The 23,916-nt window shown below is 41.3% G+C and overlaps 1 protein-coding gene across 11 annotated transcripts in view; it reads left to right on the top strand.

The window, feature by feature from the left end:
* The window catches only part of BCAS3 (BCAS3 microtubule associated cell migration factor), a 1,368,214-nt gene that overhangs the window by 199,871 nt on the left and 1,144,427 nt on the right, over window positions 1–23,916 (top strand). For all 11 annotated transcript variants that reach the window (XM_033921865.1, XM_033921866.1, XM_033921867.1 and 8 more), the window contains one exon: window positions 15,752–15,859. In XM_033921865.1, coding sequence (XP_033777756.1) covers window positions 15,752–15,859 — 108 coding nt within the window. The remainder of the gene's footprint in view (window positions 1–15,751; window positions 15,860–23,916) is intronic.

Genomic DNA, 23,916 nt, shown 5'->3' with positions numbered 1-23,916 from the left:
AGGAGACGGGGTTGTATTTCCTTCTTATGCTCAAATTCAGAGGAGATGGAATCTGCCCCACACTCATTTTTGGGTGTACCTTCAGATACGCCACTATTATACTACGCTAACTCAGAAGTGGGGGGATGCTTGGCTCTGTGGTCCTCTGGATGCATTATTCTTTCTGGTTCCATCGGCTCAGAACAGACTATCAACATGGGGTCGGCTGTTGCGGGCACATTTGTCTGCGGGCGCCCTTGATGGTGTGGCCGCTGTATGGCGGAGGGAACTGGGCTTCCTGGGGGATCAGAGCGCGTTTCTTGCATTGTTTGGTCCTCTTAGAACCATGGGGGGCTCCTCCGATCTCCGGGAAATGCAGTTTAAGATATTACATAGGGCATATATTTCTAGGATGCATGGGGCTCCCCCTTTGGGAGGGGGATGTCTGTATCAGGTGTTGCCGTGCTGCTGGGACTTTGACCCATCATTTTTTGGAATGCCCATCCACTGATTTGTGGCTGCAGGCTATCCCTTTTTTGGAGCGCATAGTGCACCGTCCTATCCCACGTGATTATGGCATGCTCTTGTTGGGAGACTTGAGAGTATTGGAGGAGGCTGGTTTTTCGACTCCTCAGCAGAAATTTCTTTATTTAGCCTTCCTTTTGGTGAAAAAACTTCTCTTGCAATATTGGGTGTCTGATCAGATGGCCTCTTTTACTCATTGGCTTCATCGGATGGCCCAGGTAGCTCAATTTGAAATTCACCTTTCTCCACGGGGGGGACGCATTGACCAGCGCTGCTATGCGGGGCTCTGGAAGGCGGCTTTGTCGCTGTGTCCCGGGGATATGAGGGCACAGATGGATACCTGTTCTTGATTCTACAGTTCTTGATCTTTCTTACTCGCTGTATCTCGTTCCTCTTTCTTTCTTTCCCTCTTTCTTCTTTTTTGCTTTTTCCTGGGGGCCTGATGGTGGAAGTTCATTGTGAGGGGTGTGTGGGTGTGTGTGTGGTTGTGGAGTGTATGTTGTGTTTTGTATGGAGTGTTGGAGGGGTGTGTGCATCTGGTATGGCTGGGGGGTTGCTTCTGTTCTTTCTTTGAATAATTAAAACTTTGCAGATTGTGACTGGATGGCTCAGAGCTTGGCCGCCTCTATTTTCTCTTTTTTCTGAGTTTACCAGATCGTTTATTGTTAGAGTTTGTATTCTCTCTATTTGGACCTGGTGTATTTGTACTGCTGGTTATCTGTGTCATCTGTGTTGCAACTGCTTCTAATAAAAATTATTTCAAAAAAAAAAAAAAAAAAGAAAATGACATGGGAACAAATTTTTCCCTGTCCCTGTGGGAACTCATTTTCCCGTCTCATCCCCGTGAGTTCTTTTCCTGCCTCTGCCCCATTCCTGCAAGCTCTGTCATAAGCATAAGTGTTCGAGGCTTGTGAGTTAAGGCAGAGCTTACAGGAATAGGACAGGAACAGCGACAAAACTCACGGGGATGAGACGAGGAAATTGAGTTCCTGTGGGGATGGGGAAAAATTTGTCTACTTCAGATGTTAATGGCCAGTCCTAGTAGAGCAGCAAGCAGGTTCCTGGACTAGCCTAGTGGACGATGTAGTCAACCATAGGGCTCCTTTTACTAAGGTGCGGTAGCATTTTTAGCGCGCGCTAAATGAAAAATACTAACGCAAGCTCTATGGAGGCATTAGCATTTAGCGTGCGTGGCATTGTAGCACGCGCTAAAACCACTAGCGCACTTTAGTAAAAAAGGAGCCCATAGAGATGGAGACTCAGGCCCATATCCCACTCTAACTACTACACTTGTGGTGGAGAGTGTGAACATTCCAAAATCCACCCAAATCCCACTGTACCCTTATGTAGGTGCCACCAGCAGGCATACAGGTTATTGGTGTAGTGTAAAGTGGAGTCCAGTAGGTTTTAGGTGGATTTTGGAGGGTCCACCATACACCATAAAGGGGTTATGTTAAGATGTGTATCTTGGACCTTTTATGTGAAGTTCACTGCAGTGCCCCCTAAGGTGCCCTATTGCTGTGCTGGGATGCCAGTTTACTACAAATGCTGGCCCCTTCGACATACCAATGGCTCGTTCTGTGTGTTTTTCATTTGGACATGTTTTGGGGTTTTTTTTTTAATCGAAAATGGTCCAAAACGACAGAGCACAAACACAACCATTTTTAAAAAAAACAAGATAAGACAGTTTGCCTTTTTGAAAATGAGTATGTTTGGTATTGGATTTTTGTGCACCTTCCTCAAAACGTCCAACTTAGATTTGGATGCCATATCGAAAATGGCCCTTTTTATCCAATTGGTTAGCAGACTGAATTTCCTTCACTTATGCTCAGGCTGGGCTGACTTTGGAGGTCTCATGTTATGGTTCATGTCAGAGCTTTAGCTGTGTTGGTAGCCCACCTTGGGTCAGTCTCCATAGAAGAGATGTACAAAGCTGTGATTTGGTCATCTACACATTCATATCTCAGTACTTCCTAAAGCAAGATTCCCAATGTGACATCCGGTTTGGTCAGACAATCCTTCAGCATTTATTTGGCACCTAGAATCCAACTACACTCCTCCCAAACCCATTAAGTTTCTGTTCTAGGTTGTTCCTAAAAATAAAAATAATAAAAAGTTGCAGGTGTCATTGTCTTGTCTCCTTTTTATTTTAGACAGCCTGGTAACTAGGGAATCTCCTCTGTGAGAATGTGATATACTGTTTATCGTTGGAGAAAGCAAAGTTACTCACCTGTAGCAAGTGTTTTGAGGATGCAAGACATATTCTTACCTACCCACTCACCTCCCCTAGGAGTTGTATCCCATCAGCTGTTATGTTAGACTATCTTGCTCCTATATGACAGCTGTGGATGAGAAGTTGTGCGGTGGATGCTGCCAAAAGCTTTTATGATAGTGAACATTGGAGAGCATCTCCATACTGTGCTTTGTCAGAGGCATCACTCGTGTGTGAAAATGTGTCCTGCTGTTCTTGGAGAACAGCTGCTACAGGTGAGTAACTTCATTTTCCAGCCTAACTCACTCACTTGGCCCAGTCATTGCAGTGACTGTCCTTAGATAGGGACTATTATTTATTTTAGTGCTTTTATTTACCTATTTGAATTGTTTTCTACACTCTCTTTAAATTGTACACCATTTAGACACTTGTTTTGATAGACGGTATATCAAAAAATAAAGAAACTTGAAACTTTATTCACCTGATCTCCTTCTGTAATCCTGCAACTCTGGATTCTAAATCTGTCCACTAGGTATTTCCATTGTGTAATTACTATGATTCATCCCTTGTGCAGGGTGGATGTGATTTAAATCACTAGTCAGAAAGACTTGATTTAAATCATGCCTGTGACATTATGAATGGATGAATGGAATTCATTTACCAAAAAATGTGAACATTGCATGCATATACAGCCTCATTCTATATATTTAAAAACTAATCCTTATTGCATGATGAATAACTTTTTGACTATAATGTATCTTCAACAGAAAACCATCTTTATATATATTTTTCCTCAAAAAAGCATTTTATTTAAAAAAAATCCAATTTAAATACAAAAATTTGATTTAAATGGAAAAAGAACCAGTTTGAATTTTTTTTTTTTTTTTTTAATCATTGATTTTTATTCACCCTGCTTGTCAGGGACTGTGAATGATGTCTAAATAGCATCCCCAGGCCTATCAGACCCGAAAAATGTAAGTGCTGTCCTGGGAATTCAGCTTTGATCCTAACACTTACCACTGAACTGTCCCCAGATCTGCACTCTTTAATGGATATCAAGTCATGTGTACATAATGCCAGTTTTCCTGTTAAGCACAAATCAAGATTACAGTGAAATATTGTTGGAGTTCTGTATTTGTACTGTGAATAAACTGTATACAGTACAATCTTAACCTTCTGGTAATCTCATGAAATGTGTTTAATGTAACTATTCGTAACAGTGTGCCTTGAAATAATATGATACTTGCAATGCTCTACAATTATTGATTAAAATGTTTGGATCAGAGCATTATCTTACTAATACACTTTAGAATACAGAAAATACTTTAATTGGGCAATCTGTTATGAGCCAGTACATTGAATTAGACTACTGTAGAGTGGTTTGACTTTGCTTAGTTTGCTGCAAGAACAGCCGCGTCTGCTACCTTCACTTGATACTGCAGAAGCATTTCCTGCTCTTGTATGTTTTCTTGTGGCTTTACATTCCAATAGCATCAACTAGCATCTAATTTATTAATTTGGATTTAACTTGCACCTTTTTCAGTAGTAGCTGAAAGTGATTTGCATTCAGGTACACTAGGCATTTCCTTGTCCTCAAAGGGCTCCTAGAAGTTTATATCTGAGACTATAGGGGGGGGGGGGGGTTAAGTTACATTCCTAAGATCTCAAGGAGAAACAGTCGGATTTGGACTGGACTTGCTGCAAATGTTAATTAAAATATATCATTGAATTTAACTGGCCACAAAACATCTGTAGATAAATTAGCAAAGGAACACTTTTTAGGTCTACCTGACTTAAAATTAAAAACATTTGTTAGTTGGTCTGAATTTTGTTTTAGATATAACTGTCTTTGATTTTTGTCTCCAAATATTGTTTGTGTGTCAGGGATATTAAAGATGCCACATGTACTTTTTGTTGGCATGTGGTTTTTCATTTTTAACAAGCGGGAGTCATGCGCATTCCTAGTTGAGTTGTCAGAGTGACATCTTGTCAAGTGACTGGTAGATGAGGAAAAAAAATATGTGTTTTGATGTTTGATGGATCTCTGCTGACAATTGTGTGTAGTCATTTCCTTCTGTTTAAAAAAAATCAAATGTTTCAAACCATCTCGTACAAATCTCTAGATCCAAAGGAGTTCTAAGAGGTGGTGTAGAATAAAATAATTAAGTATCCCTCTGATGAGATGCTATCTAGATTTCTGCATTTAGCTCTGAAGGTCATTTCTCCAAAAGCATTACATTACATTAGTGATTTCTATTCCGCCTTTACCTTGCAGTTCAAGGTGGATTACACAATAGTTGATTAAGATATTAAGAAGTACATATTACTAAGATATTAAGAGATATTAGTCCATATTAATAAGATATTAAGAGATATTAGTCCATATTACTAAGATATTAAGAGATATTAGGAAAAAGTTTGAACATTTCCTGGTTTGTTGATGGGTAGATGGTATTGCAGGGTAGATGGTATTGCAGGTTTGTTGATGGGTAGATGGTATAGCAGGAGGAGTTCGGGGCTTGTTTGGTTGAGTTAAATTGGTTTTATGTATTTTTTGAAGAGTAGGGTTTTTGTTTCTTTTTTGAAGGTTTTGTAGTCTGTGGTTGAAGTCAGCAGATTGGTGAGTTGTCAATCTAGTTTTGCTGCTCTGGTGGCCACTAGGTTGTCATACATTTAGACAGGGTAAAGGCACATTAGATATGGACTACCTATTTGCTGCAAAGTCTGCACCAAAAACCTTATCAAATAATAACAGTTTATATTCCACAGGACCATGAAGTTCTATGTGGTTTATAATGATTAAACGATGCTGCAAATTGAGTAGAATTAACAAAGTTAAGAGCTAGAGATTAACAGTTATTGTGGAATAAGATTGTACAGGTCAGTTACCTAAATACTTCAGGAGCAGATATGTTTTTAGATGTTTCCTAAATTCCCATAAGTAGTAGGCATAAGCAATTGTTCCAGATCTTTACCCCTGCCTGATGTGAGAAAAGATGTTGATGATGTCTTTTAAATTTAAAAGTAGGTCCTGCCTCATAGTGTTGGGCATGGTTGCACTGTAAACCAAGTTGCATAGCTTAGTGTCATTGGCGAATAGTGTAATTTTACCTCGAAGTTCCTGAGGCAGGTCCCGTACAAAGATATTAAACAGTATCGGACCAAAGACCGAGTCCTGTGACACACCACTGGTCAAAGCCGATGTTTCTGAGAGGGTACCATTTACCACTACCCTCTGAAGTCTACCACTGAGCCAGTCTTTAACCCATGCAATCAAAGTTTCTCCTAATCCCATTGCTTTCATCTTGTTCAATAACCTACGGTGTGAGACACTATCGAAAGCTTTACTGAAGTCTAAATACATGATATCCAGGGATTCCCCCCTGTCCAGTTGTTCCGTTACCCAGTCAAAGAAGCTTATCCTCTAACCCAAGGATCTCAAAGTCCCTCCTTGAGGGTCGCAATCCAGTCGGGTTTTCAGGATTTCCCAGTGAATATGCATTGAAAGCAGTGCATACACATAGATCTCATGCATATTCATTGGGGAAATCCTGAAAACCCGACTGGATTGCGGCCCTCAAGGAGGGACTTTGAGACCCCTGCTCTAACCAGTGGAGAAACAAAATTCAAGCATGAGCTTCTCTTATGTCTGTTGGTTGGAACAAGAATGTGCATACCTGAGAGAGAGAGAGAGAAAGGGGGGATATGATAGGCAAATTCAAATAACATTAAATGTTTAAATAAATGTACACAAAGCAAACATTTTTCAATAGAAAGGGAACTCTAGAGGTCATCACACAAGACTCTGAAGGTAAATTAAGGAGTGAAGGTGGTGGAGGCAAAAACAGTAGTAGAATTCAACAAAGCCTGGTATGTTCATACATAGGCAGCGGAATGCTTTTTTGTTTGAGGGGGCCTGCAAGCTCCGCCCCAAACCCTGCCCCTATAATAGTAATAATTGTAATATAATTTTTTCCATTCATTTTTCATATATACACACACAATATAATCTTATTAACAATACATAATGGTTAACCATAAAATTAAACTACGCAAAGCACACTGTATGTTTCTCAACATTCATTCTACCAGAACACCTGGCCTTGGTCACAAATGCAGAACAAAGATAATAATCCCTATGCAAACACAGGACCACAAACTAAAGTGCTAATATATACAAACAACACCCTAAGATGCAAGACTTTGCATGCAGTGTAACCCACAGAGAAATAGAAACAAATGCATTTCTTCCTGAACAGTGCAAAATATAGATAGCAGATGTAATTTCTCAAAACTGACACAATTCAATCACTAAATTGAAAATAAAATAATTTCCCTTACCTTTGTTGTCTAGTGATTTTGGTTTTCAAACCATCTTTCCCAGTCTCTGGCTGTACTTTCTTCTGTTTGTGCTGTTAACTGTGTATCCAGAGCACCTTATCCATTTTCTGTTTTTCTCTTCTTCATTTTCTACCATACATCCACCTTTAGCATTAACTTTTAACATTCAACTTTCTTCCATTTTTCTACTTTCTTCTCAAAATCTACTTTTCCATACCTTCCCTTCCCATCCATGTGTACCATCTCCTCCATCTTTCTTCTCCCCTATTCCCATCTATCCATAAGGAACATTTCTTCTTATCTCTTCCCTGTCACACCCATTGCTGTACACCATCTCCTTCCTTTGTCTCCCCTTCTCTTCCATCCCTATGCACCATTTCATCCCTCTCCCATGGTAAGACATCTGTCTTCCCCCTTTCCCTCTCATATGGTCTGTCATCTTTCTCCTCTCCTTCCCGTAGCCTGAAATCTCTCTCCTCTCCCATGGTCTGGCATCTCTCTCTCTTTCCCTCCCTCTTCCCGAGGTCTAACATCTCTATCCTCTCCTTTCTGCGATCTGGCATCTCTCTCTCCCTTTCATTCTGTGATCTGGCATCTCTCTCTCTCTCCCATTCAAGTGGTCTGATATCTCTCCCTTCGTTAGATCATCTCTCCTCCCTCCCAGTGTAGCATTTCTCCCTCCATCCTCTCCACTACTATCATGTCCAACAATTCTTTCTTCCTTTCCCCATATACATAATCTCTCTTTCTCTCTCACGCCATACACCTATGTCCAACAATTCTCCATTCCTTTTCCCTCCCAGCAGCATTTCTTTCTCACTCTTCCCATTACTCCACCTGTGCAGCATCTCTCTTTTCCTCCTTTCCTAACCCCCCTCCCCCCAGCCAGTGTGATTCGCTGGAGCCAGTTAAAGAAGCTGCTGAGCGCCGAGCAAGAGCATCTAAGCGCGCTCCCGCTCATTGCCACTCAGTAGCAGAAGAAACCAGTTGTAACTGGCCAGGTTAGCAGTGGGAAAGGATACGGAAAGCTCACTCCTGCCCGCTGCAGCTCTGGACCACCAGGGATGATGAAAGTGGCAATTTTTGGGGAGGCCACAGCCCATGTGGTCCCCCCTGTTCCAACGACTTTGTATTCATAGAGGAATCCTGAGCACTGAGGGGAAAACCAGTGGTTAACTGGGGTCTACAGTAACTGCAATAGATAGCAATATGGATAGTTTTAAAAGGGGCCTAATGGTTTTTGTCTGCCATCAGGTTTTTGTCTGCCATCAGGTTTTTGTTTCTTTTTTTTTTGTCTTCCTTTTTCTCTTTGATTGGTTCTTCTGCCAAATCCCTATGGAGTCTTTTTACTAAGCTGTAAGAAAAACTGACCTTATTACATCCCTCTGCAGGTTTTTCCTGAGATAAGGTGTTTTCACTATAGCAGTAAAATGACAGTAAAATTTTTTGCACTAATAGCCACGTGCTAATTTTGCCAGTAGTGCACAGCTATAACAAAAATTATCACGTGAGCATTTACTGCTACCCATTGTGTAGGCGATAAGGGCTCTTGCAGTAATCCTGTACTAACCAGTTAGTGTGCACTAATGTAGGTGCACTAACTAATGGTGCAGTAATGCTCATAGAAACATTGAAACTGACGGCAGATAAGGGCCACGGCCCATCCAGTCTGCCCACACCGATGACCCTCCCCTACCTTTCTCTGTGAAGAGATCCCACATGACGATCCCATTTTGTCTTAAAATCAGGCACGCTGCTGGCCTCAATTACCTGTAGTGGAAGACTATTCCAGCGATCAACCACCCTTTCGGTGAAGAAGTATTTCCTGGTGTCACCATGCAATTTCCTGCCCCTGATTTTCCACGGATGCCCTCTTGTTGCCGTGGGACCTTTGAAAAAGAAGATATCCTCTTCCACCTCGATATGGCCCGTGATATATTTGAACGTCTCGATCATGCTCCTTCAAACAACAATTCTAAAAAAATGTTAGTACACAGTTACCACACACATGTTTGGCACTTACTGCAGGACACCTAAGTGCATCCCTCTTTGTACTATTTTAAATTGCATTAGGCATGCATTAGTGCCTAATGCAGCTTAGTAAAAGGGCCTCTATGCTGGTCAATATTCACGTTATTAGTTTATTGAATTTTCTATACTGTTCTCCCAGAGCTCAGAATGGTTTACATTAATTTTTTCAGGTACTCAAGCATTTTTCTTTGTCTAACATTGTGGGTTCACAATCTATCTAATATACCTGGGTCAATGGGGGGATTAAGTGATTTGCTAAGGGTCACAAGGAGCATTGTGGGTTTGAACCCACAAGCTCAGGGTACTGAGGCTGTAGCTTTAGCCACTTCGCCACACTCTCCCCCATAACAACAATATTCAATAAAATAGCCAAAGCCTATTACATAAAACAATTTGCTGTTAATTAAAATGCAACAAGAAATTAAAAAAACAAAACACCTTAATGTAATAGAGAAAGTAAGAACAAGGAAGGGCAGCCTAAGCTGTGCAATAGTATTGGAGCGGAGGACTAGCCTAATGGTTAAAGCCCATAGACAGTCCACCAAGGTTTTATTTCTTTTGATCCTAACAGGGAAGCTAAGACAATTAATCTCACAACACTTAGGGGTCCTTTTACTAAGGCGCGCTAGTGCGTCTTAGCACGCGCTAACAGCCAACGCGTCCATTATATCCTATGGACATGTTGCCACACATTAGCATTTAGCGTGCACTAAGACACACTAGCACGCCTTAGTAAATGGACCCCTTAGTCCTGCAAAAGTTAATCACAGACACTTAAACATGCGTCACTTAATCCTATGTTTGTTTGATTAATTTATTTTTTGCACATATATTCTGTGATTTATTCTTTACGTTTTCATATGCTTTTTGAAGTCGGCACTCATAAACATAATATATATGCAGCATGTATGTAAATCAGTATATAATATCAGATAAGCTTCCTGGAATGCTGCTATAGCTGCCTTTTCAAAGTCCACCAAAATCTTCTTTGGGAAAGCTCCCGGGATCAAACCTTTAATCGCTTTCAGCATCTTGCGATATGACTCGGCGCTTTTGTTAATTATGAGAACATATAATGCAGCCGGATTAAGTCCTTCAGCATAATGAAAATGTATCGAATACAGATGAAAGAATATTGTAGGTACTACTGAAAAAGTGTCATCTGCCAGCCACACATCAGCTTGAGCCAAAGCATCTAACATTGCAACCAAGAATGATGAGTCAATTATCGCCATATCCTGAGTCGAATAATACAATGTCAGCAAACATCACTGGCATATCAAAATTGTGGTCTTTAGGAATTTCTGGCAAATCAATTCCACTGTGTGTGGCACCCACCAACTTCTTTCGATGTCTAAGAAGACTTCTATTAATGGCTGATCGTTTTGGACATACCATTAGAGCTGTATCACTGAGTGCTTGTACTATTGCAACATGTGCATAACTTGGTGTTGCACCAATTTCCACCGTCTTATCTTTTATTTCTGCCACAGCAGTCTTTGCTTCAGACATCACTGTGTTTCCCTCGTATGTGTGTTGTGGATTCAACGCTTTCAAAATTCTGTCTTCCTTCGTAGTCACCCCTGCTTTGTAATGATATTTTATCCATTTAGTGCAGTACCGTTAACATTTTCTCAGTGCTGCCAATGCTCATGGCCACTCTAAGACCTTTTGTGCTTTTCCCAAATACCGCAGACATAATAACGCAACTGATATTTGTAACAGAAGCAACAAACAAATGCTCTATGTAAAACATGACACCCAACGTACATTACTGTGGTGGACAACAAGACTAAACTAATCCTCCTAGAGTCTCTTTTTATAACCTGTTCCCCACCAACATCTGGGCTATGTTGCCTAACTGGCACTGACAGCCTAGTCCCAGACACTTCTGACACACCATCATGTGACACTCTAACACTCTTCTTAAATTAACGAAGACTTTCCTGATTAAGTGACGAGGGTTGAAGTGTTTGTGATTAACTGTCACAGGACTAAGGGCACAGATCGGATCTGATCTGTGAGGGATCCGATCCATGTCCGGGGAGCTGATTCACAAATCGCCCTCATGCAAATGATGGTGATTGGAATCATGCCCCCAAAAGACTCAATTGGATCACTAAACAGTGATCCTTGAACGTGCGCAGACCATCTGTAGATAGTCTGCGCATGCACTGGCCCTCTGTGCTCGGCAGAGCAGGGAATTTTTTTTTTTTTTTCTTCCCAAGCCTGTGGTTTTAACCCACTTTAAGCCCGCGGGTTAAAACCACGGGCTTGCACTGTGGGGAAGAGTGGGAGAGTCAGGGCTGCAGGAGTTCGGGGCAGGCAAGAGATTGGGGCAGAGAGCAGGGCGGCATAAGGCAGGGCAGTCAGAAAAGACCTGAGCGACTGGTCCTCAGCAGTCGCTTGTTTGTGATCGGCCAGACCAGTCGGTGTTGCAGGTTTTTTGTTAGTGAATCGCTGCCTGCCATCATTTGAATGCCGTTCCCCCTCATTTAAATGCGCGGATCGGAGGATGGTTGGGACACAGATTAGTGAATCAGGTCAGAAGGAAATCAGGTTGCAAACTGATCGGTACACGATTGGTTTACTTAGTGAATCTAGCCTTAAGTATTGTGGGATTAACTGTCTGAATACCCCTAACAGGATAGGAGCAGCCATCATGAAAGACACTTTATCCAGTTGGCTAGCAGATTGCATTTCCTTCACTAACATCCAAGCAGGGCTGACTTTGAGCTGTGACATGACCCTCCAATGCCTTGGCTGCATAGGTAGCTCACCTAAGTTTAGCCTCAATAGAACCAGGGGAGCTTGGCTCAAATCCCACTGCATCTCCTTCTGATCTTGGACAAGTCATTTAACCCTTCATTACTTCAAGTACAAACTTAGATTGTGAGCCCTCCAGGGACAGAAAATTACCTTCAGTACCTGAATATACATCACTCCAATAGCCTTCAGGCTTGTGGGTGGTATATACAAAATTATATATAAATATCATCTGCATGTGTTATTGTCTGTATTTATTATTTATCTACTGGGACTCTACTGTGATTTCTAGAAGGAATACTAGTACACCCTGGAGATAATTTTGAAAGGCTTAAATAGAATTTCCATGTGCAAATAGAAACATTTAGACATGTAAATGCCCTATGTGTTAAGAAAGGTAGTTACTGAAACATGCTATTTGTCACATATTATATAGCAAAAGTAGGCAGTGCAGGTTTTGACAGTGATCCAAATATTAATGAGATGCAAAGCATCTTATTATTTTGCAAACTGAATAACACAGTTTGTGCTTAGTACTGCAAGCTGTGTTATTCCTGGCAAAATAATAGCTATGGGCTTGGATTATTTTTCCTCCTCAGAACCATGGCCCAATGCTTTTGGTAAGCCATATTAGAGGACTGGTTTACTAATGCTGCTGACAGCTCTTGAAACATTACCCTCTATTTGACAACCTCCAGTCTGAGTGCCCTTTCTGAATCAAAGCCCCTAGGCGTGTATCTTGGGTCTCCCTGGTGTTTAATGAGGTGGGGAGGCAAGAGTGATCCCTAGTCACTCCTGCTGCTTTGGATCCTGGAGTCAAAGTGGCATGGCTCTCCCTCAAATACCATTTTGGGTTGGACGAGTATACGTCTATTTGGACCTATTATAGAAAGACACATAGGGCTGGATTCTGCAAATGGCGCCTACATTGGCAACTACCTTTAAAAAGTCACTACGGTGCAATTTGCAGAATCACACCTACAATTAAACATAGGCACTGGTAATGTAGGTCAGGGTTTTAAAGGCCTACATTCCTGGCACCTAAGTTTGATGACAATCATGTCTTTAGAGGTACCTTGCAGCTCCTAAGGTCATTACTGGTGTAAACCACACCTACTTTGACCTTAGGTGCTGTCCTTTTTTGGAGGCGCCTAAGTGGCTCATTTTCAAAAGTTACTATGGTACTTTGTGTGTTTTAAGTGCTTTGAAAATGAGCCCAATAGACACCAATGTGTCTGTATAAAAAATACCAGCACAAATCCTGTGGACATTGTAAATAAAATGAAACCATGAACATTTATACCTGCTCGAGAGAGGATGCAAATATGGTAACTACATGCATATATGCTTGACTCTGCCTGAGCTGTACCCAAACTATTTCCCTAAACACACCTATACCTGAGTGGTGAAAAAGTATTTCCACGCTTGTCATCGTGATATTTTACATGGGGGACTGGGATAAGTTTATTAGAGACATTTTGGAGGCAATTATCTAGATGGGTGCCTCCATTTAGGTGCTCAGATGCCATTTGGTAAAAACCTTTGCTGGTTGTCCAGATTCTGTTATAAGAACATCAGCATTGCCGTACTGGGACAGATCGAGGATTCATCAAAACCAGTATCCTGGTTCCATCAGTGGCTAAGCCAGGCCATCAGTACCTGGGAAAATAAGAACATAAGAATTGCCATAAGAAGGTCTATCGAGCCCAGTATCCTGTTTCCAATAGTGGCCAACCAAGATTCCAAGTAGTAAAACAGATTTTATGCTGCTTATCCTAAGAATAAGCAGTAGATTTCCCCAAACCATCTCAATAATGGCCTATGGACTTCTCTTTTAGGAAATTATGCAAACCTTTTTTAAATCCTGCTAAGCTAACTGATTTCACCACATTCTCTGGCAATGAATTCCAGAGTTTAATTATACATGTGAAGAAATATTTTCTCTGGTTTGTTTTAGTAGCTTCAACGCATGCCCCTAGTCTTAGTATTTTTTGAAAGATTTTAGGTTTCTTATCCCAGGAATAAGCAGCAAATTTTCCCAAGTCCATTTTAATAATGTCTTATAGACTTTTCTTGTAGAAACTTTGCCAAACCTTTTTTAAACCTTGCTAAGCTAACTGCTTTTACCACATTTTCTGACAGCGAATTCCAGAGTTTAATTACATATTGATTGAAGAAATATTTTTTTCAATTTGTCTAAACTGAGGTTTCCTATGACTAATAGCTGTGCTTTCTGCTTATATTATGGTAACTTTAAAATAGTCCCTTTTTTAAATGTTAGCCTATTGAACTTTAAGAGAATTTAAAGGTTAACTCCCCCCCCCCATTCCTTAAACTTCTTTGCTAAGTGATCTGTGTAACCTAAAATAAAGACCTTCTTTCCTCAAGTTTAAAAGCAATGCCCCAGCAAATTCTTAATGCACGGAATAGGACTCAAAAATCTTCCATATGAAGATCGTCTGAGCAGGCTGCGCTTATTCTCGCTCGAGGAGCGCAGAGAAAGGGGGGATATGATAGAAACTTTCAAATACATAACGGGCCGCATCGAGGAGGAGGAAATCTTTACTCTTACGGGTCCCAAGGTGACAAGAGGACATCCGCTAAAAATTAGGGGAGGAAGATTTCTTGGGGACACATAGATGATAACACTGATACCTCATGATAGCTGTACTTCAAACAAGGATGATAACCCTTAAATTGCTCATAACTATCTCAAACTAGACACCCATAGCACATAAAGAGACTGCACGCCAAAATGATTAAACACCTATCTTCAACGCAGGACCGATTATCGAAATCTGGAACTAGTAAGTCTCAAACCAGTTCTACAGGAAGGCAAGCACCACAGATATTGGGGCCAATCCTGAGTTCTAGAGTGTCTAGAGTCATTTTCTTCCTACATCTTAGAAAGGTGGACACCACTCCATCTGAATAGCCTTTGTGAACTACCACCATGTGCTCAAGAACTATGTTGGAACCTCTGGGGCAATTGGTCCCTGTGAGTAATATTGGATGACATGGAGGACAACCCAGATACATGAAAGGAGGAGCAAAAGAATGCTAATGAGGCTTTCTACAAGAATTCTCGCGGGAATAGATTGACTCCCACAGGTTCATAAATAAAGTGTCTGTCTACTAGAAAGAAGATTACCGAGGTAAGAACCTAATCTTTCCTTGATTTGGCTAATATTTAGGTGCTTACAGTTATTATCAGCCATAAAACTGAAGTAAGTGAGGTGTATTCAGTAAGTTAGTAGTGTAAGGGGGAGCCTCACCCATGTCCTATCCATGCTCCTCCCCATTGTACATCTCTTATAAATGTGTGCTATTTAAGTTGAGTGGGTATTTTCAGAATAGTGCCCAGACCCCCATATACAGTATATGTGCATAAGTGCTAATATTCTAGACTTTTATGCACACAGGGTACTTGTAAATGCAGGCACCTAGATTATGAAATTGCCTCTTTTCTCCATAAGCTTCAAATTTTGATTTTCCCCCTTAGGTTTGTTTCTCATTTTCCTTGGGATCTTTCATTTATAGTAGCACATCAAGTTTCCTATGCAAATGGTTGATTGAATGTAAATAAATTGCTATACAACTTTGTTTCACACCCTTACAAAATATGACAAATTGTACTGGTATAGAGACAGACTTGCCATTAAGCAAGCAAGGTTCTGTGAGTAATATTTATATAACAATTAACGTTTTTTATGCAGAAAGATTTACTTTTAGTTCATTTGCTATAATGGCAATCCATGGCTATGTTGTTTAGAATAGCAAATATATATTTAATGCAAACCAAGGGTATAGTCTGGTCTTAATGCCACCATTTGCGAATTCCATCTATTTAAAAAGACATTTCGGAATAATACATAACTTCTTTTTTATTCCTTATAGCACCAGCCTACCTTATTGTTGTGTGGATCTTTACTCACTACGAACAGGAGAGATGGTTAAATCCATTCAGTTCAAGACACCAATCTATGATTTGCACTGTAACAAGAGGTGAGGATTATCTCAACAAGTTACCTCATTCTGTGCATTAATTTGTTTTCTGAACTATTATTCTTTCCATTTCTTTTTGAGGGCACTGTCCTTAGCCACTGCTTTCAAAGGTTAACACAACATGACTGCAACTCTCATCTATCTCTCTACCACTACTAAGTCATTTGGCAGTTTTCAGGTGTGCTGCATGCAGTCTTCTTTTTTTTACTTTATTTATCAATTTTAAATTTTAACAAAATCAAACGTTTTGTACAGAAAGATTGTCTGATTAGACATATTTAAAAAAAAAAAAAGAAAAGAAAAATAATTTTTCACAATAGATTCTCTATTCAAACAATCTCAAGGGTTCATAGATAAAATCGCGCGAGACAACGGCGCGCCGACAACTGAGCGCAAGGTTGACGGTATGCCGAAGAAAAGCACTATTTTAAAGGGTTCCGACGGGGGGTGTTGGTGGGGAACCCCCCTATTTTACTTAACAGACATCGCGCTGGTGTTGTGGGGAGTTTGGGGGGTTGTAACCCCCCTCATTATACTTGAAACCTAACTTTTTGCCTGTTTTTTAGGGAAAAAGTTCAGTTTTAAGTATAATGTGGGGGGTTACAACCCCCCAAACCCCCCACAACGCCAGCGCAATGTCTGTTAAGTAAAGTGGGGGGCTTCCCCCCCACACCCTCCGTCGGAGCCCTTTAAAATAGTGCTTTTCTTCGGCGCGCCGTCAACCTTGCGCTCAGTTGTCTGCGCTCAGTTGTCGGCACGCCGTTGTCTCGCGCGATTTAGTCCCTTCACCAATCTCAAGTCCTCATAAATTCTTGGATCTATTATGCAGTCTTCTTTTAAGTAGATGCATTGCAACACCTTTCTGTCACTTGGATAGTTATATATTTGGTTATCTGAATTCATCTTGAGGTCATAGAGAGGACAATTTGTAGCAATTATATGGGTAAAACATGATTTACCTGTTAAAACTACTGTCCCTCTAAAGTAGCGAGAGTGTGGCACAGTGGTTAAAAAGCTACAGTCTCAGCACCCAGGGGTTGTGGGTTCAAAGCCACACTGCTCCCTGTGACCCTTGGCAAGTCACTTAATCCCTCCATTGCCCCAAGTGCATTAGATAGATTGTGAGCTCGCAGGGAAAGACAGGGAAAAATGCTTGAGTACCTGAATTAATTCATGTAAACCGTTCTGAGCTCTCCTGGAAGAATGGCATAGAAAAGTAAATAAATAAATACTTCATAGATATGAAGGATCTGGTATATAGGGTGTCCAAGGAGGAGATAGAGCAGTTGTTAGTTCCCTAGCCATATCAGAGACAAGTTACCTGCTAAGAGGTCACTTGGGAGAGGAGAAACCCCTAGAATGGATTTTGGCCCAGTTTTTCTGTTTAAGCATATAGAAGCAAATAGAAATATTCTGTCAAAACTGCCAGACCTGCCAGTTGAATAGTCCTACAAGGGTTCCATCAGCCCCTCTTTTACCTATACCCCTGGTCGACATCCCTTTTGATTTAGTGGCTATGGAATTTGTGGGAGTGCTAGAGTACACCACACAGGGCAACAAGTATATCTTAAGTCATTCTGGACTAAGCCACTATATATCCGGAGGTTATTACTCTGCGCAACATGAAGGTCACTACAGTGACCATGGCTTTGTTGGAAGTCTTCAGAGTGGGAATCCCCATGGAAATACTGACAGAACAAGAGACCACCTTTATGTCCAAAGTCATGAAGCAGGTGTGCATCCTGTTAAAGGTGAAGACTTTATGGCCATCCATTTACTATCCACTGGTGGAACGTTTTAATAACACTCTTAAGCAGATGCTAAGAAAATTTGCGGCCAAATATGGGAAAACTGGGATTTTCTTCTTCCATATGTGCTGTTTGCCATTCCTTCACCTGCAAGCCTTCATTTTAAAGGTGCACCATTAGGCTGGCCAGGAGAATGTGAATGTTAATTATTTGTCACAGGTGGTGGACCCTGGAATGGCAGGTGCTCAACTGGACATTGTTGAGCTGAGGGGGAGGATATGTGAAGGAGTCTATAAGATGCTATCACTCGCCCAGCTGGATACTCTCTCACGCTGCTGGAGCCATCTTAATATAGGTAGTTCCTCCTTTGGGGGAAGTGACACGGAAAGGTGGAGCCAGGGAGGCAGGGACCAGGACGTATAACAGCCAGGGCCAGAACTAGATTAGGGAGGCCCAGTAAAGAAGAAGGAAACTCTGCTTGGATGAGGTAAGCCAACCTTTTCCTTTGCTGAACTACCTATGACTCTCATTCTGAGGACTGGCTGGGACCAGCACTTCTTAGCTGTTTCAAGAAGGACTGTTACAGACTCTGTTTGGGGCATGGTAATCACAATATCTAAGAAATACCAGGACGTTCTCTTCTTGAATGAAGAGAGAGCTATTTATATACTTGTCCCTGTGAAGTAATAGGGTGAAAGATTTTCTTTCTTTTGATCAATAAAGAGTTTTTCTTTACTGCTTGTGTCTGGGTCTGGCTGTATGAGCACAGGTCTGAATCTAAACCACACCCATGCTGTTACATACCCTATTTTGGAGAAGTTCAGAGTGATGTGCAATTTTTTTCTGGCAGGTTCTTTAAGTATTTCCCATTCCATCCCAGCAAGCTCACAATCTAACTGTGGTACCTGGGATAAAGGAGGGTTAGGTGACTTGCCCAGGATCACAAGGAGCAGCACTGGAATTAAACACACAACCTCGGAGTGCTAAGGCAGAATCTCTAACTACTAGACCTTCAGTACTAATGAGTTGGTGGAGAAAAAATCAAATGCAAGACAGGGTGAAATGGAGTTGTAATTTATCCCCAATGATGCAAGTACAGTTGTTGCTAGAACATACGAGGGACATTCAATAATTTGTCTACCTGAGTATGAAAGAAAGTAGCAAGCTTGTTGAAACAAGTCTATACATGTTGTGATATGTCTCAAAGTTACTCTTGCACAGTTGCGGCTCACTGCGAGTCTAACATTCTAAGAGACATTAAGTCAGGAGAGTCCTAGTGCGAATCAAGTAATAAATAGAGAATGACACGGTGGCAGTTACCTACGGCTAGCCACGGGTAACCCACCAAAAAGGTGGGTTAGAAAAAGTGTTCACTGCGGGCACGGGGACAAGGCCATCCACCGCCCCGTGGAGCGGTGAATGGCCTTGTTCCCACAGTTAAGGGAGGGGAAGGCGCGTGGTCACCGATTACGCGCGGCTCCCTCCCTTCCTACCTATGGCCAAAGTCTATCTCCCTCCCTCCCCCTTACCTTTGTGGCGCTTTAGTAAAGAAACTATTGTATTGTTTCCCAAACTATTGTAATTTTATTATCATGTACATCGCTTAGAATTATGATTAAGCGATTAATCAAAACTTAAACTTGAACTACTGAAGCCAGCGAAGCCTGCCTGCCTGCAGTCGCGTGTGTGTGGGCAGGAGCTTCTCTTCTGACACAACTTCCGGTTGCATCAGAGAAGCTTCCGCCCACACACATGCGACTGCAGGCAGGCAGGTTTCGCCGGCTTCAGTAAGTTTCTTTACTAAAGTGCCACGAAGGTAAGATGGAGGGAGATTCTCGGGCTGCTGAAGGGCAGTGAGGTGGCGAGAGGGAAGGGTGGGGACGACGGGGACGGGGCGGTGAAGGGGACAGTAGTCCGGGGAAGGGGCAGTGATGGGGACAGATTTTTTCCCCCATGTCATTCTCTAGTAAGAAACTCACAAAAGAAGGGTAAAAGCCAAAGGAGATCCATGAGCGCATGACTGCAGTTTATGGTGAGTCTGCCCTATCATCTTACAAAGTTAAATTTTGGAACAAACAATTTAAATGGGTAGAGAGTCAATTAAAGATGATCCTCACATTGGACAGCCTGTGAAAGCAACTTCCTTAGAAATGTGCAAGAAAGCAACTTCCATAGAAATGTGCAAGAAAGCAACTTCCATAGAAATGTGCAAGAAAGTCGAAGATTTAATTTTGTCTGACAGACGATTTAAGGTTTCCTGAATAGCTGAAGAAATGGGCATATATAGGTACAGTTTGGAAAATAATTAATGAAAAGTTGGGCATGTCCAAGGTTAGTGCAAGATGGGTTCCAAGAATGCTGATGTCATGTGAGAAGGCCCGAGGCTCCAGTGCTGTCAGGAGAACTTGGAAATGCACTGTGAAGACCAAGTGATTTTTTTTTTTTTTCATTGTTTGGTGACTGTAGATGAATCTCCAATCACAGAGATCCTGAGTCCAAAATGGAGTCAATACAGTGGAAGTACAAGTCATCCCCCACCCCAAAAAAAGTACAAGACAGAAAAATCTGCAGGCAAAGTCATGGCAACTGTCTTCTGAGATGATGACAGTTACGCCAGCACAATGATCACTTTGTAGGAGTCAATCAAAGAGAAAAGACAAAGAAAACTCACAGCAGACGTGCTGCTTCTTCACAACAATGTGCCGGTGCACATGTCATGACAACCACAGGTTGCCATCCGAGAATATGGGTTTCAACAGCTGAACCATTTACCCTACTGTCCTGACCTGGCTCCCTCAAATTATTTCCTGTTCTGAGTTTTGAAGGAATCTCGCCATGGACAGCAGTGTTCAAGTGATGAAAATGTCAAAGAAGCTATGACATCCTGGTTTGAAGGTCAAATGGAAGAATTATTTTCAAAGGGGTTAAAAGTCATTGCAGGAAAAGTGCATGGTGTGAATGGAACTGTCAGGGGACTGTATTGGAAAACAATTTTTATTTTTTTTTAATTATTTTCTTGCACCTTGTACATAGAGAGGTAGGGTCGGAGTTTCAATGGAATCTCTAGGGTACAGGAAGCTCCCAGTGGAAAAAAGCATATTAGTTTAATTATGTATGCGCCTATTACTAGTGATTCCATAGCTTTATTTACTATGGCTGATCATATGACTCTATCAGCATTTTAATAGAGTGAACCAGGAAAGTATGTGCTGCTATGTCCCTTGAATGCTTACATTTCATTAACTGTCTAGTGGTGGTTTGCCACTTGAGTTAAAATGCCATCATTTAAGATTTATGAACTTCACAGTAAAAATACGAGAAATGTGATATAGCATTCTCAGCTTATTAGGATTGGCAAAAAATATGCTTCAACTTCTCTATTCGTATGAACATGCCAGAAAAAATGAAGAATGCCCAGCCTAGAATGCGACTGTCAGAGATTGAAGGAACAGTGTGTTTTTTTGGACAGATATTTCACATGAAAGAATCATGTTATATATAACATTTTTTATGAAAAACAATTCTTTGTATCCAATTATTTAAAGGATTTGTGCTCTTAAGTTTGAAAGAGATGCTCTTCAATTGTCCTCTTTCTCACGGGGCAAAATTTACTAGGGCTTAGTGCCTAAATTTATACTCAACATTTCACTAAACTCCAACATTTAATAATAATAATAATAATAATAACTTTATTCTTATATACCGCCAACAATCTTGCGACTTCTAGGCGGTTTACAATGAAGATAAATTGCACAGACATCGAATTACAGAGTGTAGCAGTGAATATCTGATAGTAGCAACAATAAAAATAATAACAACAGTTTATATATTGCAGGACCGTGAAGTTCCATGCGGTTTACAATGAATTAGAAAAATTCCATAAATTGTAAGGAACATTCATAGTTAGAGATTAGAGGTTAACAGTTTACAAGATCTAATTTGGGGAGGGATTGCGATGGGGGCTATTGTTCTGATTCGTTACCTAGGTATTTCGAGAACAGGTATGTTTTTAGGTGTTTCCTAAATTCACCATAATTGTTTGAGTGTGTAATTAGTTTTTCCAAGTCTTTGCCCCATAAGGCTGCTTGGTATGATAGAAGTTGTTGATGGTGTCTCTTATATTTGCATCCTCTGGCTGGTGGGGAAACGAATTTCTGGTGTGCTCTTCTCTCATGTCTGTTGGTTGGGAATGAGAAGAGGTCTGTTATATATTTAGGGGCTAGACCGGATAATACCTTGAAGCAGAGACATCCCAGTTTGAACTTCGTACGTGCCTCCATTGGCAGCCAGTGCAGGAGTCGGTAGGAAGGGGTTATATGATCGGACTTCTTCAGTCTGAAGATCAACCTGACTGCTGCGTTTTGGATCAGTTGAAGTCTCTGCATTTGCTTCCGGGGGATTGCCAGATGGGTAATGTTGCAATAATCAAGGTGGCTTAGTATTAGGGATTGTACCAGAATTCTGAATGCTGAAGCGTCGAAGTATGCTCTAATGGACCTAAGTTTCCAGAGAGTAAAAAACCCCTTTCTGACTAGGGAGTCCACATGGTCTTTCTTTAGGAGCATAAACTGCGAGTGACAACAGGGCAGATTTAGGGCTCCGTTTATAAAGGTGTGTTAGGACCTTAACGCGCAGAATAGTGCGCACTAAAATGCAGCGCCTGCTAGCCGCTACCGCCTCAGCTTGAGCAGGGCGGTAGTTTTTCAGGTAGCGCGCGCTAATCCGGTGCATGAGCTAAAAACGCTAACGCACCTTTGTAAAAGGAGCCCTTAGGGTGTAGATTTAGGTTTAGGGTGGAAATTTCATAAAGCGGTGCCTAAATTAAGGTGCCATGAAAGGGGTGCATTTAGCTCCCAATCTATAACAGCATTTGAGTGTGCTTAACCCAGTTATGGAACACTAGCACAAATCCAATTTGGTGTGCTGAAATTTAGGCATCTCCACTTAGCCAGACCGTGCCCGGTGTAAATTGTGGTGCAGGCAATTGGTATTATTCTATAAGTTATGTGCATCTTAGGTGGAATGCCCATGCTCTAAAGCGGCTAGGGATCTTCAGCTTGGGGGAGGGGGATGTGCTTGTGGTCTTTAAAATACTGAGTGGAGTGGAAGGGTAGATATGAATCGCTTGTTCACTCTTTTCAAAAATACTAGGGCATGCAGTGAAGCTACTAAAACAAACCATAGAAAATATTTCTTCACACAACGTGTAATTAAACTCTGGAATTTGTTGCCAGAGAATGTGGTGAAATCAGTTAGCTTAGCAGGGTTTAAAAAAGGTCTGGATAATTTCCCAAAAGAGAAATCCATAAGCCATTATTGAGATGGCTTGGGGAAATCCACTGCTTATTCCTAGGATAAGTAGTATAAAATCTGTTGCACTCCTTGGGATTTAGCTAAGTACTCTGGATCTGTGTTGACATCAAGGGTTGGCTCTTAGGTACTGGCGGAATAAGGCATTATGATATCACAATCTCAGCTCTGGAATATTGCTGCTTTTTGGGTTTCTGCCAGGTACTTGGGACCTGGGTTGGCCACTATTGGAAACAGGATACTGGGCTTGATGACCTTTGGTCTGTCCCAGTATGGCAGTTATTATGTTCTTATCCACAGCTACAGCCTAATGATTATTATGCACTAAGGCCCCAGTTCTTTATATGTTACCTAAAAATCGGTGCCAGCTAGTGTGGCACTAAGTGCAGTTCTATAAATGTTAGGCACACTGTAACTTAGTGCTGTCTAAGCAGCCTTAGGTGGTGTTAGGCATCCTACCTTTTAGACACATCATATTTTTGCCAGGGTTTTCTTGGACTAAAAGTCTGCACCTGAGTTAGATGCACAATGCATTTAAGTTAAAAACAGGTGCCTAACTTGAAAACATGCCCACGAACCACCCCAAGCACCTATATTTTATAGAATTGCGTTTTTTGAGTTTGGCACCTAATTATCAATTAAGTCCAATAAAGAACAATTATGAGGTGTTAAGTGCCAAATATCAGCACCGATTAAGCCTCTTCTCCCTTGAAAACAGGAGACTGAGAGGGGACATGGTGGAAACATTCAAGATAATGAAGGGAATAAACTTAGTAGATAAAGACAGGTTGTTCACCCTCTCCAAGATAGGGAGAAGGAGAGGGCACTCTCTAACACTAAAAGGGGATATAGATTCCGTACAAACGTAAGGAAGTTCTTCTTCACCCAGAGAGTGGTGGAAAACTGGAACGCTCTTCCGGAGGCTGTTATAGGGGAAAACACCCTTCAGGGACTCAAGACAAAGTTAGACAAGTTCCTGCTGAACCAGAATGTACGCAG

This window comes from Geotrypetes seraphini, chromosome 15 (assembly GCF_902459505.1).
Source record: "Geotrypetes seraphini chromosome 15, aGeoSer1.1, whole genome shotgun sequence".
Classification (NCBI taxonomy): domain Eukaryota; kingdom Metazoa; phylum Chordata; class Amphibia; order Gymnophiona; family Dermophiidae; genus Geotrypetes; species Geotrypetes seraphini.
Note: the sequence above shows the minus strand (reverse complement) of the source record. Positions and strands in the feature narration are given on the sequence as shown.